Source organism: Harpegnathos saltator, unplaced genomic scaffold, assembly GCF_003227715.2.
Source record: "Harpegnathos saltator strain DR-91 unplaced genomic scaffold, Hsal_v8.6 scaffold56, whole genome shotgun sequence".
Lineage (NCBI taxonomy): Eukaryota > Metazoa > Arthropoda > Insecta > Hymenoptera > Formicidae > Harpegnathos > Harpegnathos saltator.
Genome location: NW_020230382.1, coordinates 1,845,772 through 1,863,686, shown reverse-complemented (window position 1 = coordinate 1,863,686; position 17,915 = coordinate 1,845,772). Strand labels below are relative to the sequence as shown.

Below are 17,915 nucleotides of genomic sequence, written 5' to 3'. Positions count from 1 at the left end.
GCGTTCGCCTTCGACGCCGCCAGCTCGACGTGAGGCGGACACGGCGGACGAGTGTCCGGGGACTAAGTTGTTATCGAAGACCGTGGAGGTGAAGTTAAAAATATCCGCGCACGCCACGGTGTATCGGAATGATTCCCCGGAGAAAGAAGCGATCGAGAAGGAAGATCCAACTTTGCGATTGATATAATACGAGGGGAGTCTGAGAAGTTCTCGGCCTAACAATGAAAGGAAACTTTTTTGCCATGAAATGTGTTTTACTTTTCAATATAATCTCCTGAAACTTCAATACATTTATTCCAAACGTTTCTCCGATAATTCAATACCGTCATTAAAGTGTGATTCCGGAGGGTTCTTTTCGCTCTGAGTGGTGGATTCAAGTTTCATCAACAGTTATGAAACGACGCTTGAGATCCATTTTATCTTGCTCAAAACGATTGAAATGCGCCAAACACGCTTGGAAAATGTACACATTCGAATACGCGTTTTTGGTCAATTGTCAGCAAATGCGGCACCCATCTTGCACAAAGCTTTTTCAACTGGTGCTACTACTCGAATGATTTGACAAATCGAATAAAATTTTACATGGGTTTATATCAGGGTTAGGTTGCCACTTTCCAATACAATTATAGTTTGACAGTTTCTAATGCCATGTATGTGTCAGGTCGAGAACTTTTCACTACTTTGCCTACGCAATAACTCATCACGCGATAATTACCCGCTCGGTATTCATATAAATTTGAGAGTATCTCCATTAGACGAACAATATCTCCGGGATAATTGACGTAGAGAGACAATCGGTGGAGCGAACGAAACCGGTCGCGCCGGCCGAGCTCGAGATCCCAGAGCGGCAGCGCGCGTAGATTTCAAACTTAGTTACACGAGTCTCATGATCGTAATCTTAAACTCCTCATTTATCGTGCCGCTGACTGGTGTGCGCGTCTCGTGTGAAATCCCGGGGCACAGGCCCGCCCGGACGAAAGCGGATTGCAGGTATTATCCGGTAAGATAGAGTTTCCGATGGGGGAGCCCGAAAGCGCACGCCTCTAAGAAGGTAATCTCGGGATCTGGATGCGGGAACTTGCGCACCGTGGAACATTGTCAACCCACTATCCGGTGACGCGTGAATGTACGCCGATATACAACGTGGGATCGGGGCGGGGAGGCTGAGGAAGGCAAAGGGGTACGCGATCCTTCGGCGCGGAGGAGAATGGGCGAGATGGGCGCGCGGACTTGATATGGGAATAAGGGGAGGGTGAGACTCGCCGACGACTCGCGTTTTCCCGTCGGCCCGATCTCGGAGCGACTTAAACAGACAGATCGCGCGCGAGCGATGCAACGCGATAGAGATTTGTGGGAAGCAGCCCTCGGGGGACGCGAGCGAGAGTGGCACGAGGTTCGTGGAGCACGTTTGCCCCCGAGCCGAGCCGTCCGCACCCGCTTCTCCTTACGTGGAGAATCCTGATTCTCTCTCTCAACTACCGCTGCAAATAGACGAGCCCTTAGCGCGGCCGTCGCCGCTCGCCGTCATCAGGGCACAGACGTGTGTTTGATTTTGGTCTCTCTTTCGGTCTCTCTAGACGGCTCGAGTGGATGGGTAAGTACATTGAGTCTCACAAATCCATCAGCGCCGGCAGAGATTCGGCGCTCCCTGTGAACCCTACGAATACCTTTCACGGCGGGATCCCCTTTTCCGGGACCGCCATTAAAACATAATCCACACTGACGCAGGCGTGTCCGTGTCCCGTTCTCGCGCAGCGAATCTCCAGCGCGGTCTTTACGCAATCTCGTCTCGCTGCGAACGGGCCCGCTGCTGTCGCTGCCTTCCTCCGCGAGAAGCCACCTCGAAGAACGCGCACCTCTAGCGAGCCGCGCACTGAGAGAAAAGTATATGATATTTGGGACTATAATGATATAGTAACTATAGTCCGAAATATCATATTTATAGTAAGTATTACCGGTAATATCGGTAATAATTACGATATAGGCATAGTATAACCAAGCATATAATCTTTTTACCAAGAATTATAGTTAAGTTAAATTAAAATTATTGTATGGATACAAATATAAAATATAAAATGTAAAGTAACTCTTTTATATAGTCAATATTACCAGAATATTTGCTAAATGATGACAGATGTAACTATATGAATATTAAATCTCACTATATTTGTGAATGAGAAATTACCATATATTTGTGATAAAAGTAACTGTTTGATTTTTAATTGTTTAAGATAATCATTGACTATATATTTGTGTTTATTCTACTATGTTTTGCAGGTTCCACGAAGTATAAAAATATTGGTTGACGCCAAGATGAACTATAAAATATAGTGAGATTATAGTTAATTCAACTGTATTTTTCTCATCAGTGCGAGCAGCGAGGACACGAATCCTCAAACCTCCCCGCGGCGGGGAGAGTGCGTAACCAGTACGTTTATCAGTGTTGTGACATTACGCGCGAGACAAACCCGTCTCGCCCGTTCCTTCCCTGTCGCCCTGTCCCCGCGCGCGCGCGCGCGCGGTTTGCATAACTCGTTGAACCGAATCATACATGTCCGCTACTTTATCGTTTTCCAGACTGGTTCGGCCGCCGTTCCTCCATCTTGTCGTTTTGCGCAGCCGACTCGCGCGCCGGCGATTCGTCGGTCATTAAGGTGGGCATGGGGACAAGTCGGCGTGATAATAAATACGAACGAGAGAATAGCAGTGTATGAGCGTGTATTTGACAGTGTTTTTCTTTTCTCGTACGGCGGCACACAGTATTAGAATTCGCAGTACGTATGCGATTTAAGTTGGAATGTTATATTATTGCTAGTTGCTGCCGGCCGTGCTATGCTCGTTCGTAATAGGCTGCGCATCGTACATGTAATGTATGTGTGTGTGTGTGTGTGTTTGTTTGTGTCATGCATGTATTCTTGTATGTGTGTTATGTGTGCGCGTGTGTGTGTGTGTGTGTGGGCTTCTCGCTGCAGCCGGGATGATTAACGTCGAGCAGCGCGAAGAATCGTGCGCGCGAGATCGAAACCGATCTAATTTCCCGTCTCGGGTGCGACGGTCGTTGAACGTCGGCCAGTTACGAAAGTGGCTCCCGGTCCTTCTCGTAGAAAAATCTCAGTTCGGCTGATTGGCCGTCGTCCAAAGCGCGACGCACCTGCAGAGCCCGATCAGCCCCCCTCGGCCTCATCGCGGTCATCCCCCTTGAGACGCGCACACGAGCGCAGCACGGCCGGGGTACATCGACACATCGATTTAGTGGGTAACGGGTGGGCCTCTATATTACAACGCGAATTACAGTGTAGAATATCATCATCGTCGTCGTTCGTTATACAACAATTATCGTAATAATTATTATTATCATCATTTCATTGTTATCGATCGTCATCGGGTGTGCCTAAGACAAGTCGGTATTAAATATCTTACAATACACATCATCTTTCATATATTTATTTATATATATAATATTTATATATATTTTATCATTTTCTTTTTTTTTATTTAATATGTATACTATCTACCTATAGGGTATTCAGATTCATTTTTTGTGTTCCGTTCGTTTCATCTGCCGTTCTGGTTCGTCGATGGTGAGAAAGTAAAAAAAAGGAGAGGGACAGGGGGTGGGGGTGTTGCGGGTGGTGTGATGACGGCCTTGATGCCACGCGATCGAGTCACCGCGACGATGAGAGAGGCAGGAGGACATTCGCGAGGCAGCGTCGCGCGCTGCGCCGAGGAGGCGCGTTACGCGGACGAGACGAGAACGAAATTGCCGCTGATATAAAAATAGACGAAGAAACGGATACGAGCGCCAAAAAGGGCCGACGAAATCTTTTGCTTGAATTCCGGGATCCCGCGGTGTCAGGCTCGGGATGACTCGATCACGGGCATTCGTTGACGACGGGGTCGCGAGAGAATGACGCTGGTCAGGGAATCGCATGCGTTTCACGTTTCGTTACACAGGGCGACAATCGGTGGACAAAGTATCTCGTATCCGAGGAGACTCGCGTACTCCATAAAAATTGTTCCGCATCGTTCTTTCCGCATCGCCGTAAACGCCGCGGTGTGATTCTCTGCACGTCGCTACGTGACGCTACGCTTATACACATACAAAACGAGTTGGTTAATTTGTTCTCTCTTTCTTTTTTTTTTCCTTTTATCTTCTTCGAGGCGGAGTTACAATACCCATATTACATTACAATACATATACACATTAGATTAGTTATCTGTTATTAAATTAAGCGTCGGATTTTATATTCTTTCTCGTGATCAGCTGCTGGCGTTTAATTTCTGTTTACACGCGACATCTTATCGTGCTTAACCTGCACTCGCCACGTGCCGATAAACGAATCACCGAGAGAGGAGCAAGATTTCGATATGGAACGGTCCGAAAGGAAGGTGGTTTCCGGTGAGGAGAGGTCCGGCGAGAGAGCAGATTTTGCCGAAGTGTGTGTCGAGGAGGTATCGTTCGGAAAGAAGAACAGTTGTCGGGTTTGCACACGAAACGCGTCGCGTTGAATTACATCTTCGATTCGTCGTACGAAACGTGGCGTTACTACGTGCGTATTGCTCCCTACTTTTTTTTTTTTCATTTAGCGACACATACAAACATTATCCGTAGGAATAAGCTTCTCTATGCACTGCCACTCGTATGCAATTCGATTAATCAGGTATTGTTTGAGTATTTCTTCAGGCATTGTGTGTGTGTGTGAGAGAGAGAGAGAGAGAGAGAGAGAGAGAAGCGGGAGTTTTCATCGTCGAAATGAATAGGTGAATGGACGCGAATTAAGGGAAACGAGTCTATGAGTGAAACGAGTCAGTTGAAACGGAAACGTCAATTGAAAGTTGCAGAAACACGCGTGGCTCGAATACTGCTCCTTCTGACGGCGAGGTGTTCATCTGGATACGCGCAAAATTTCCGACGAGATTGCCTCTTCGGCAGGCGGACATAAATAAAAGCCGAACCGAGATACGAAGTATACTTCTCGAGAACAGAATTAATCGACGCTATCGCGTTCGAACGATTCGCGATTGTGACACACAATGTTGCGGTATCAAATGGCAATGCATCAAAGGACGCGACTGACAATGAGGAAAGGAGTACGGAGATGGCGGGGGGGAAGGGAGAGAAAAGGGTAAATGGTGAGCAACGAAAACGATACACGTACATATACAGATAGATAGATAGATAGATAGATAGATAGATAGATAGATAGTAGATAGAGAGAGAGAGAGCAGCGTACTAGGGAAACGAAGGGGGTTCTTCTTGGGCGTTTCAGCTTTCGTAAAATCTAAACGTGGTTTCAATAAATAAGCTACCTAGGGAGCGATTTCTTTTTTTCTTTTTTCTTTTTTGGGAGAAGGGTCAGGCGCAGGCCTTACGTGGCGAGTCTGCGAAGACGAACCGCTCCGGGGATGATGGTGGGGGAGGGGGGAGGGGGGAGGGGGAAAGGGGTATCCACCTCGCGCCCGATGCGAGTCGCAACAACAACGGCGGTTGGCGCTCCTGGGGTGGCGGCGTCCGTCGATTCGAGGAGGAAACGAAAAGAAACAGGAATTAGCGGAGACGCAAAGGTAAGGCCGCGCGAGAAGTTCTCGCCGACGCGGCGGGAATGTGGAACTCGGCGTTCCCCTGGACGTCCCCTTCGCCGAGTCGCCACCGCGTCATTATATTCATGTATCTAGCCTAATAATACAGTCGGCGATAGCGTTCTAAAGATTAACTTTCATTAACGATAATGCATTATATTACACACACTCACACACTTTCCGAAGGCGAATTACGTACGCGCACGCAGAATGCACACAAATATAATATACGCTCGTGCGCGAAAGCACGCAGTACGAACCGTTCCTCGCCGCGGTTCACGCTCCCCGTGTCCTTCGCGCGAAGGAGATGAAGCGTCTTTCGAGTAGGTAACTTTTGACACGTGGTGCCACTTTGACAGAGAGAGAGAGAGAGGTAAAGAGAGAAAAAGAGAAAGGGAGAGAGAGAAAGAGAGAGAGAGAGAGAGAGAAACAGAAAAAGGGAAAGAGAGACGGATAACCGTCGAGAAAGACGAACGGAAGCGTCGGCTCGATTCCACCGGAGCGCCAATCATCGGCCGACGAGTCCCAGGACCTCGAGCTTATTAAAGAAAAATTCAAAGGACCTCGGTCTCTCGGTCTCTCTCGGTTGCTGACATCGTTCACGATCGATCGTGCCGCGAGTGTCAGTAGCCACGTCGGCGACGGTAAGGTCTGCGTGTCTGTCGCGAGAACGCACGCATGCACGCACACACGTACGCACATACGCACGTACGCGCGCGCACGCAAGTAGGTAGGCACGCACACATTATTCATACACGCGGGCAGGCACGCACGCACGTACATACGCACGCACGCACGCACGCACGCTACGTTAGGCGGCATAATTAGCACAGCGAGCGAGAGAGTCTTACGCGGCGTGAGCTCTACTGCGCAAGCGAGCCTAACAGCGACAACGAGGGTCCGCGACGACGCGACGGAGGATATTTCCTCGCCGGGGCGCCGCTGTTTGAAAGCGAGCGAGAGAGAGGTCCTCGCTCGAATCGCCCGCAGGACGATGATCCGCGCATCCGGAGGGCTCGCGCTTCCTCTCCGTTTTGCGACACGCGCACAAGTCCATCGCCGGCGGCGGAGTTCGATTGCAGACCGAGCGATTTGTTACCGATTCGCGGCCGACTCGCACGCTCGAATCATTCCACGGGGAAGCGGCGCGACTTACCTCGTCGTTGCCTCTGCTAGTGTCTCGCAGCACTCGTCATCGCGAGCTCCCACATTGACGGCCGCGCCGATGTCGCTCGGGAGAGTCGTGACTTTGCGAATTGTGCACGCGATATATTTTGCTTTGCGGCGAGAGAGAGAGAGAGAGAGAGAGAGAGAGAGAGAGAGAGAGAGAGAGAAAGAGAAAGAGAGAGAAAGAGAAAGTCGCGCGTCGGTGTTGCGAAATCGGGCTGTCTCGCGTTTGTGAGCGTCCGACCGGATATAGACGACGGGTCGAAAGTGTACGGATCACCTGCGCTGTGGGCGAGTCCCGGTGGGAAACACACGTGTTCGTCCGGCGTGCGCCGCGTCCGCGCGTCTCTTCGCCGCTGCATTCGCGGACCGGTGACCGCGCTCGAAGCACAGCAGCCGTTCGGTTGCGCTACACACACACACACACACACACACACGCGCGCGTGCGCGCGCGCGCGCGCGCACACACGCACACATACACTCACACACGCGCGCGATCTCTACTAAACGTGAATCTCTTTCTGTCCGTCTTCTAGTTCCTCGTACGCGTTTGTCAAAACGATTCCGAACCGGACGACAACGGCTCGAAGGAATTTGCTGCATGGCTGGCTGTCGCGCGGGCGCGCGCGCGCTCGCGCGCTCTCTCGACGCGAGGCGCTCGCGCGCTCTCTCGACGCGACGCGCGGGATATCGCGAGGGTGAAAGAAAAAAAGTATACTAATCGGCCACGCGTTCTCTTCGTCATAGGGACAAAACGAAAGGGGTAAGACAGAGACCGATAGAGATAACAGTCGAGAGTGAGTGAATAAAGGGAGAGAGGGAAGGGGGGGCGGGGAAGTAGGAAAGAGCCAGGGCGATTCAATCGCGCGAATCAACGATGAGAAAGAAAAGAAAAGGAAAGAAAAAAAAAAAAAGAATAAGAAGGAACGCTCTTATCGTTATCGAGGTACATACTTGCCTGAAGGGGGTCAGTCGGGGCAAGTGTAAATCGAACTTAACCGCGTGAAATTGAGATAGCTTTATCAGAGCGGGAATCCACGCGCGCGCGCGCGCGCACGCTTTTCCCCCCTCCCCCTCCCACGATCCGGACACGTAATCTCCGACGACGGCGCGACGCGGCGCGGCGCGGGCGGCGCGGCGCGGGCGCGGCGCGGCGTCGCGGGAACTTCGGGGCACCGGGGCGGAAACGGAAACGGAAACTGAAACGGCATCGCGCGCAGCTACGACGGCCGCGTGGGGGTGTATGTCGTGGCCGGAGCGTGCCGCGCCCTCGCTCAGCCTCGCGACCGATCGCGCGAACGAGTACACGGTGCTTCGAGTCGCGATTCACGGGGCGCCGCTAAGTGGGCTCCTGACATCCCGACCGTACGTTCCACCGGCGTATTTGGCAGTCTGGCATCTCAGGTTCTCACGGGGTATGGAGGAGGCAGTCTTGATCGGCGAGCTCGTACCTTGGCGGCTCATTACTTGCTGGCCTCGACGAAGCAGTTCTCCGGCCGTCTTCGGGGCGCCGAGTTCTTGCCGTTCTGGCGCTGCTTCCAGCGATTCCTCAGGTGCCGCTGACGGTGCGGGGGCGTTTGGACGTGGTCCCTCGCGCTGTCGGCCTGCAGCAGGAAGTTCTTCGTGGCCCTCGTGACCGGCGACGGTTTCCTCGAGACGACGAACGGCTCCCGCGGCTCCATGCCGCCCATCTGCGAGTTCACCAGGCTGTTGTGGTGGCTTATGTCGACGTGGGGGTTGTACTTCATGAAGTTGAAGCACTCCTTCCTGCCGTGGGGTTTCTTTATCGGCTTGCCCCGGCTGTTGAAGCCGATGTACCGCGTCTTGTCGACGACGCTTCTGTAGCTCAGATACTGGTCGTGGTACACCTCGAAAAACTGGCACATCGGTCCCTTCTGTTCCTTCGGCTGAAAGTAAACCGTCAACCGTTCACGATACGATTAACTGCCACGTTCACAGCGCGTTCAACCCGACGCGCGAGCGCGCTGATCGCGCCGCGATCGTGTGACGTCATCAGCTCGACATTATTCTTTCAAATCGCGTACGCCATAGAAAAGTCTTGCAGATATATCTATGAAAATCTTAAAGCGGATGGAAAGTTCGCGCGTGACTTTTGTGACTTTGCGAGATGAGCTGGGACGACGATTCCTCCGTGAAAATATCACGGACAAAGTGAGCGGCACTTCACGGCCGCACGATGAGTATCGAGCAATTAATAATATTAGACCCTAATACACGTCGCGATCGTTGAAGCCTTAAATCACCCGACTGTTAATCGGGTCCAATTTCTAAATTACAGCCCGGCGCGCGGGTGATGAATAGAAATTTACGAACAGTGCGGTACGAGGCGCGTATAAATCTATACCCGCTTCGCGCTCGCGGGATGATGAAGTGCGTCTACTAATTGGTAAGCGAGTAATTACCAAGCCAACGAGTTTCCACCGCTTGTTGAAGCAAATGTATCGTTGGCTCTTCTCCGCATAGATGTACAGCTGCCTACTGAAGTCCTCCGATCGCGTGGAGAGTTCCTCTGTAACACACGAAACAAAAGACAAGGAGCCTTATTACGTGCGTCAAACGTCACCGCGCGTTGCGTGGACACGATGTGTTGGACTGCGCTCAGTCGAGAATTCTGCCGACGATGTAACGAACAATTCGCCGTGACTAACGCGAAGAGATCGCTTCTAAATTTATATCATTCGCCGTCGGAGGTTGAGGAAAACTTTGCGCGCGCGAGTAACAGAGAGCGTAGACGCGAGGGGGGGGGGGGAGGCCTCTCCTCGAGGAGAGTTCTTGCGATTCGCGATTTTCACCGGCCACGGAAAAGGAGTCCCTCCCGATCACGTGAGGAACGAGCGACAGGATGCACAAAGCGAACCGTTTTGTGCCTCGGTATGCGCGCGCTGGCATATTTCCGAGAAGAGACCTCGTCGAGCTTTATGGCGCGAGTTGTACCTACAACGACGACGACGACGACGACGACAACGACGACGACGACGACGACGACGACGGGCCAGGCGCTCTTCGGCACCGAGAAAAGAAGAAAAGACTCGGGTTGCCGCCGAGGCTAGTTGGTGCTAATGAAGGAGGCACAGACCGTCCGGTGTGTGCTTTGCCACTTAGCGGATCCTGTCGTGCCTCGACCCCGTGCTGCACGTTGCACCGTGGCCGGTGCAGTACGGTCTCCTCTCTTTCTCTCGGCTTCTCTCCGGCTTTCGCTCCTGCTCGCTCCCTGCCGCCCGTGTCCTTCTATCTTTCCTACCTGGTGTTACGAAATTCTGTCGAACGAGAAGCAGGCACCCTTTGTCCGCCGGGTGAGGAAGAAAAAAAAAGGACTAACTGGGTACAGGTGCGCGCGCACGGTGGACGTTTTTTTCCCTCTCCTGCTCTCCTTCTTTTCTTTTCCTTTTCAGTTCCGGCGCGAGAAATATCCAGCGACGTGCCGTCTCTCTTTGCCGTCGTAACACATCGTCAGAACTGGGTCGACGGCAACATCTCCTCTCTGCGCGGCCTAACTCTTCTTCCCCGATTTCTTTCTCGCGACGAGAACGGGGGGATATAGTGTGCCGGAGGTGTGCGAGTCGCCGGAGAGAGGCGCGATCGCTTTGACACGATTATTAAAATCAAGGATCGATTCGTGAGGTCGCTCGAGGGGTCGCTGACTGGGAGAGTTGGCCGCTACCGTCCGTAATGGCGATATAATTGAAAAAAGCAAGGAATAGGAAAAGCAAAAGTTTCGCGCTCTCCGGCTAATACGTTTGCCCAGAGCCGATCGCAACGTTTCTCGGAAACTTTGTGACGGAAGGCGCAATCTCGAGATCGAGTGTTTGTCCGAGTCGGCGAGCCACTAGTGCGGCATGAGCTTCAGGAGTATAGAGAAAATGACGGAGGCGAGTCTGCAGGGTGGCCCATTTGCCGGAGCCTCGTTAAATTCAAGTGGTTCTCGTCTCGGATGCTCTCCCAACATCGAAATCAAGAATGTCCCCGAACTGCATCGTAAAGCCCTTCTTCGACCACCTCTCTCTCTCTCTCTCTCTCTCTCTCTCTCTCTCTCTCTCTCTCTCTCTCTCTCTCTCTCTCTCTCTCTCTCTCTCTCCCTCTCTCTCTCTCTAACTCTCTCTCTCTCTCTCTCTAACTCTTTTCCTCGGTCTATATACGTCGTTCTCTTACCTGCGTCTCACCTTCTCTCGTCGAGCTTCCCGCCGGCCTTTGTGGACAAAAAGGAGGAAAGAGACAGGCGAGAGGGCGAGATAGAGAAAGAGATAGGAGAACTTAATCTCAAACTGCTGTCACGCGAGCCTATTGCGGCGCGCAGTCCTCGCCAATTAATTGCGCCACTTTCGCTAATTAATTGGATCCACCTCGCGATGGCAGTCGCCAGTTTCGATAGCTTCGCGAAGAGGGACAAACAATTGTCGCTCGCTGTTTCTCTCGTCCCCGCACGGTCCATACGAAGAATGCTCTCACGTGATTACATGTCCCTAAACACAGGAGCATGGACCGGTGATTGTCAACCATTCTCATCGATCGATCACAGTAGTGATCACTCGACAACTAATGAAGTCCGGATGTCTTGACTGTCGCGAAACCATAATCTTCATTAGCATCACCTAACAGGCGTCGGGTAAATTCTCCGTCGTGGAAATTCGCCAGTCGGGAATGGTCGGTCGATGAACAAACCGCGCGGGAAATTTCGCGCGACAATCGTTGTGCGCCACCGGGGCGAAAACCGGGGCGCTTGGAGGTTTCCAGTCGTATTATCGAAACGAGAATCGCACGAATTATGCAAGACGCAGAAACTCGGGCATAGACCGAGACGCCGCCGGCGCGAATCGACGGCGAGACGGCGGAACACGCGTTACATGATAATGCGAGTATCACGAGGGTTGCGAAACAAGCCAGAAACTGTCGAGCGCGAGTCGATGCTCGTCTTCCTTCCGGTCCGTGACACCGGAATTTTAGTATGCGCCGTGCAATATCTGCGGCACGATGGCGGAAAAAGATACGATGATAACAACCCGATGGCAGCAACGTTACCGTGCGTCTCACAAAGCCCCGTCCCTCCGTTCACCCGCCCCGTTCCCTCCCTCCCCCCTCCCCCCTCTCTCTCTCTCTTACTGTACGTGTTTGCTCGCTCCAGTTACCCATTACCGAACTTCCACATTTCCGGTGCTTCGCCGCCGGCGACCGAAGCAATCGCGGCGAAACTCTGTCGCTCCGTCTCGAAGCGATGGTTATCGTTATCAAAGAAAGGAAGCGAGACCGGCGCGGCGCGCCATTCGAGTGCTGACGCGTTTGTTAGTAAGTTGCCAGACGCGCGGAGTTTCGAGACAGGCGTCTACGGCACATTGATTTCAATCTTCCATCTGACGGACTTCTCCTCCCCGGCCGATGAATCCCCTCAAGCCCTCTCTCACCCTGCTCTCACCCCCCGGAGTGCTGGAGTGTAAGACGAGCACGGTGTAAGCGTCTTGACTTGACTCGGCTTGAATACCGGTACCGACGCATGATATCGGTGTTATTTCCGCGAAATAGCACGGACGGCACAACAAGTAATTTTGCGAGTCACAACGACGCACTTCGAGACGTGAAAACGGACGCCTCGAATTATTTTCTGGCCGTTGAAGGCTGGCTGTATCTCCCGGCCGACAATTTATACGATACATCTGATATCGTTTGGAAAATGTAAAATTCCGGCTGTAAGCGGACATTCCTTCGCAAGACTTATGTGCGATCGGTCGATGTAATACGAATATATCTTGGCGAAGGATGCCACAACGGGATTTATTCATGGCGCACTCGCAAGCGCACGGCGGCGCGTATGAGGATAAAGAGAGGAAGCCAGTAAATTTTTCGCTTCAAACCTCTGTCTTCTCTCCCTCAACTTCCCCCTACCATCCCTTGCCCCCCCCTCCCGCCCCGCCCCGCGCCGTCACGTCGCCCTGGCTCTGGTTCCCTCTGATCGAAGCCGCCGCGAGATTAGAGGCTGTCAAATGAATTAAAAGCCAATTTTAATCAAAAGCGGGCACCGGCTTTTAGGCACGATTACCCCGGATAATAACTGGTAGGATAGGTCTGCGCGCGTAAGAGCAAAGGAGCAGGGCAGAGGGAACGAGAGCGAGGGAGAGAAAGAGAGAGAGAAGAATGGATCCCATATATTACTTCTACGTGCTCCTCGCGATATAGAAACCAATCCGCCGCTCGTCACGGGTTCGCAACTACCCGCATTTTTCCATCACGTTGCAGGCGAACAGTCGGAAGGATTTCAACCCCCCCCCCTTCCGCGATTGTCTCCCTCGCAACACAGATACCCTAGGAAGCTTGACGAACTTTGCGACGCTCCATCGCTCCCTCGAAGAGACGGAAGAGAGAGAGAGAGAGAGAGAGAGAGAGGGAGAGAGAGAGAGAGAGAGAGAGAGAAACGGAGAAAACGGCAGGACTGCGCACGTGGAGAGTGCCGATGTGCGGTTATTAGCCCGCAGGAACAACACCGGCTTCGATACAAAGGTGAGACGGTGCGTCTGAGCCGAGAACCACTGGGACGCTACAATTTCGCGGCGTCGGCGTTATGAAAGCTATAATACAACGCGCGAGGGAGAGACGGAGTCGGTACCGACCCCGTGTAAAGCGCGAGAAAAAGTCAAAAGGGAAAGACACGAGCGGGGACAGAGGAAGGGAGAGAGAGCAAGCGAGAAAGAGAGAAGGAGAGTAAGTGGGGGGGAGAGAGAGAGAGAGAGAGAGAGAGAGAGAGAGAGAGAGAGGAGAAAAGGAGAAGCGGCGTATAGAACGCGGTTCTCTCGTTATGAAGCGCGCGCGCGTATAATAGCGACCCTGTCATTAACACCTAAACGCACGATCGGCCGATGCGAGAGCGCGAGGATCGCGATGCACAGCAGACGGAGAGAGCGGCATCGCGACGAGCGAGAGAGAGTGCAACGAATTCGGGGTATCACGGGATGGATCAAAGGTGCGACAGGTGAAGTCTGGTTTATCGGGCTGACGCGGTAATCACAGCCCGCTTGACTCGAATAATTAAATTCCAGTCCGGACGAGATCGGTGCTGCCGGCACGCACGATTGCCCCCTTGCCCCGTTCTTTCTTCCTCTCTTGATCTCTCGCGTCGCTTACTCTCCTTCGCGACGTCCTTTGCGAAATTCGTCACCGCGATTGTCAGCCAGTCCCGCCGGAGGACAACCGATTTCGGGACACTGAGCGTCTCGGACGAGGCGCCCCGCAAAGTGTCCGCGGGGTGGTTATTTAAGCGCGACAAGAATGTCGCGTCATGGTAATTATAACTATCGCGTGTCACGTCGATCGCATCCGTTTGCTCGACGTGAGCGTCAAGGGGGAGGGCATGAGGAGTCGATAATTATTATTTACCTTGATCGTGCGGATAATAGTAATTATCGTGTTACCGTTGACGCGTTTGAATTATGACTTATCATTCCCGGGCTGTGCACCCCTTTCGCTGTCGCGCGCGTCTCCCTAATATCGCCGGGATGGCGGTTCAGTCGCAGGCTGTATCGGCTGTAACGTCTCTCTAGCGCGACGATTAAATTGACGGCTACATTAAGCGCGCGGACGCAAAAAGTCCGCTTAGACTCCTCCTTAAAAGACTTCTCCAGCGCGGCGCGGCGCGGCGCGCTGCGCGTGGTTCCGCTTCATCCGTCTCGCTGATATCGATGCGCAGAACGATTCACCGCAACCGCGTGCATTATTCACGCGGCTCGCTGCGACGTGTGTGCGACATGACACATTACATGGTCTCGTCCTCCCGCGGCAAATTACCGTGGGAGGCACGATATAGCGGTTTGTGCCGTACGACGGAAGACAAGCTTTACCGTTCCGCCGCTCGTCGGAACTCGGCTAACTCTCCGAGCGACGAAGCCCCGGGAGGATCGCGCGCGCGCCCGCCCGAGGACCTGCCGTGGCGTGATCCTCTCGCGAGGCACAGGGTACACGCGATTCTCCAAGGACGTTCTCACAGTGTCTCAATCTCTCCGTGCAGCAGCAGCAGCACACGCCGCGGCTGCGTCCCGCTTCGCGAGAGGGGCTTGAGTAATCGCCGGTCAGGAGAGGTTCGTTGTCGGCAGTTGAGTGCCGTGAGAGGCGAGAGAGCAGAGTAACAGAGGGAAAAGGTGGAGGCAAAAGGGGCAGGAGGAGGAGGACGAAGAGGAGGAGAAGGTGGAGGAGGAGGAGGAGGAGGAGGAGGTACGCGAAGGTGATGGATCTCGGGGAGGTGCAGACGCGGCGCGCAGCGCGCAGCGCGCGCGGCGCGAAAACTGGCTCCTCTGTTTGCACAAGCGAGGCTGCTTCCCTCCTTCCGAACCTTCCTTTCGTCCCCTTCCTCGCCGGCAATCGTCTCAAGAGGAACCGCCTCGTACTCGCGCCGCGCATAGGGCGGACGGCCCGTTCGCTCGTTTCGCATATCGCGCGCGAATTCCCGCGGCGAGCGCGCGAGATCGCGAGGAGAAACGCGTCAGCGCGCCAGCGTGGATCAGCGAGGCCAAGCCGAAAGTTTCGGCAGCGACAACTTCGTAGTCGAATCTGTGACGCGGCCGATGACATTTAATCTGCAGCATGTAACTCTCTCTCTCTCTTTCTCTCTCTTTCTCTGCTACAGCCGCAGCATTCCGTTACGGGAGTCATCAGCGATGACTCTCTCCTCTGCGATTTCATGCTTTTCGATTTTGAGGGTGTGAGTTAATTTAAGAGCAAAATAATTAAACTGCTCGCTGATGGAAGACACTAATTACATTTGACTCACTAGGCAACTGCGCCTTAAACTTAATTCGCTAGGCAGCAAGTCGTATGAAAAGCAAAGAGAGAGAAAAAGTTAGTAACGCGTTATAAAATTTCTCTTTCCAATTTTATCAATTCGCGGAATTATTGACGACGGAGCTGAAAAAATCGCCGTCGACTCATCTGCGCAGTATAAAATTCGGGTCGTCATTAGGGTCAGCGGTAAATTATCGGTGGACGAGCGAGTGCCGCGAGACGAAGGCGCGCGGGAGGAGCCATTCGTCACAATCCTGCGCGAGCCAAGTGTCCAGTTTGAAGAAATCGGCCGAGGATACGAAGCGTCGTCCGTCCGTCCATCGTCGTGGTCGTGACGAGCGCTTTTTTTCCATAAACAAGTGTTATTGTCAGGACGAATGTGTGTCAAGGCGATAAGACGCAAATGGGAAACGAACGACCGCCTATCTAGTCGCGTTCCAACGTCGCGTTTCACGTCGAATATCTGTCTTCGGATCTCGGAGAGGACGACGACGAGCTTTTCGCAATCGGCTCGCGCGACGCGATAAATAAGAACGGGAGAGAAGGAGAAAGTCCGATGCACGACAGAGCAAACGACGTGAGACAAACAGTGTCTAGCCGGAAACAATCGAGACGAGGCAGAAGTACATCGCGTAATTCATCGGGGCTCCTCGATGGTTGTCCCTTCCTCTTTACTCCTTTCGTTTCCTCCTGGCCGATCGCACGCTCGGGATTACTCGCGGAAATAGAACTGCAGTTATTAGTTCGTAAAAATGGAAATTCTCCCCGGAAGGTCTCGCCGCCGCGCCGTGGAGGCGGTCGGTAGCGAAAACGAGAGGTGGAGGGAGGAGGGGAGAGAGAGAGAGAGAGAGAGAGAGAGAGAGAGAGTGATAAGGCCCCCGAGAGGAGCAGCGGCTTTGGCCGATAAGGATCGCGGTAAATTAAGTTCTTTATAGCGGCATCGCGCCCGGATATTTCCAGGCACGAAATTTCCTTTTTGTGCACCGAACTATCGATCGGCGGGATAACAGCACGCCGCCGGAACGGTGATTGGGATCGATTCAATTAACAGATTTGATTAACTCATCCCGCACGGTCGTATTATCGCACGCGTAACGGAATCTGCCGTGCGCGCGCTGTGTGTATTAATCAGTGTCCAAAGCCATATTCGCCGCGCATGCGCGCGGGGCAGATTTAATAAACAGCTAATTAACAACACACAACCGACGCACAAATCGCGCGGATCATCCATTCCGGGTCGAGCGCTCGCGAGTTTCAGAGCCGTTCTGAGAAAAAACTCTCCTCCGCTCTTTCGCAGAGATTTACTTTAGTGGGACGTTGTGTAAAAGCATCTCTCTCTCTCTCTCTCTCTCTCTCTCTCTGTTGTAAGAGCTGTGAGACGATAAACGGCTGTAAAGAGATACGACGCGAATATAAAGACATCTCTTTGCGGGCGATCCCTCCGCGAAGTTGAAGCGCGCAATGATTGTAAATCGATAAACAAGCGATCACTGAGAGAAAAGTATATGATATTTGGAACTATAATGATATAGTAACTAAATTACAGTCCGAAATATCATATTTATAGTAAGTATTACCATAATATCGGTAATAATAAACGATATAGGCATAGTATGATATTTTTACTAAGAATTATAGTAAGTTAAACTAAAATTTTTGTATGGATACAAATATAAAATATAAAATGTAAAGTAACTCTTTTATATAGTCAATATTACCAGAATATTTGCTAAATGATGACAGATGTAACTATATGAATATTAAATCTCACTATATTTGTGAATGAGAAATTACCATATATTTGTGTGTAAAAGTAACTAAACAGTTGTTTAAGACAATCATTGACTATATATTTGTGTTTATTCTACTATATTTTGCAGGTTCCACGAAGTATAAAAATATTGGTTGACGCCAAAATGAACTATAAAATATAGTGAGATTATAGTTAATTCGACTATATTTTTCTATCAGTGATCTCGAGCGGATTATTAAGTAAGGGAGATGTTCGCGCTATGTCGCGGCGGATACGAGTATAAATCATTGTTGTCTTACTTACGGTAGGCTGCATTGCTATCGTTGCGTTGCTCGGCTGTGACTGTGCGGCCTATTACGGTAACATTGCGGCCGCTGCAAACCGCGTGGAGACTCACGGAGCGCACCATCGTCGGCGCCGCCCCGCACATCACCACCTGCAATTACAAGAACAGCTCGTGTATACCCGAATCTCGGCGGGGGTTCTACCCTGAAATTTTCGGTCGTCCTGTAAACACGAAACGCAAACCGAGGTCTTTGGGGAACGAAGCGACGACCGGGAAGGGCCTCGGATCGATCTGCACGTGAGGTCGGAATTGAATCAGCGATATACAGCGATGTATGTCCATCAGCATTTC

At 52.1% G+C, this 17,915-nt stretch overlaps 1 protein-coding gene across 4 annotated transcripts in view; it reads right to left on the bottom strand.

Annotated features, from left to right (window-relative positions):
- Nucleotides 1-2,701: 2,701 nt before the first annotated feature.
- Nucleotides 2,702-17,915, bottom strand: part of LOC105185732 (fibroblast growth factor 18) — a 127,358-nt gene continuing 112,144 nt past the window's right edge. For 3 of the 4 annotated variants that reach the window (XM_025303627.1, XM_019842606.2, XM_025303628.1), the window contains exons 3-5: nt 17,582-17,714; nt 9,171-9,277; nt 8,211-8,654 (exon numbers count right to left, since the gene is read on the bottom strand). In XM_025303627.1, coding sequence (XP_025159412.1) covers nt 8,211-8,654; nt 9,171-9,277; nt 17,582-17,714 — 684 coding nt within the window. Of the gene's footprint in view, nt 8,655-9,170; nt 9,278-17,581; nt 17,715-17,915 lie in introns of all 4 variants that reach the window. The other variant, XM_025303625.1, reaches the window with a different exon arrangement.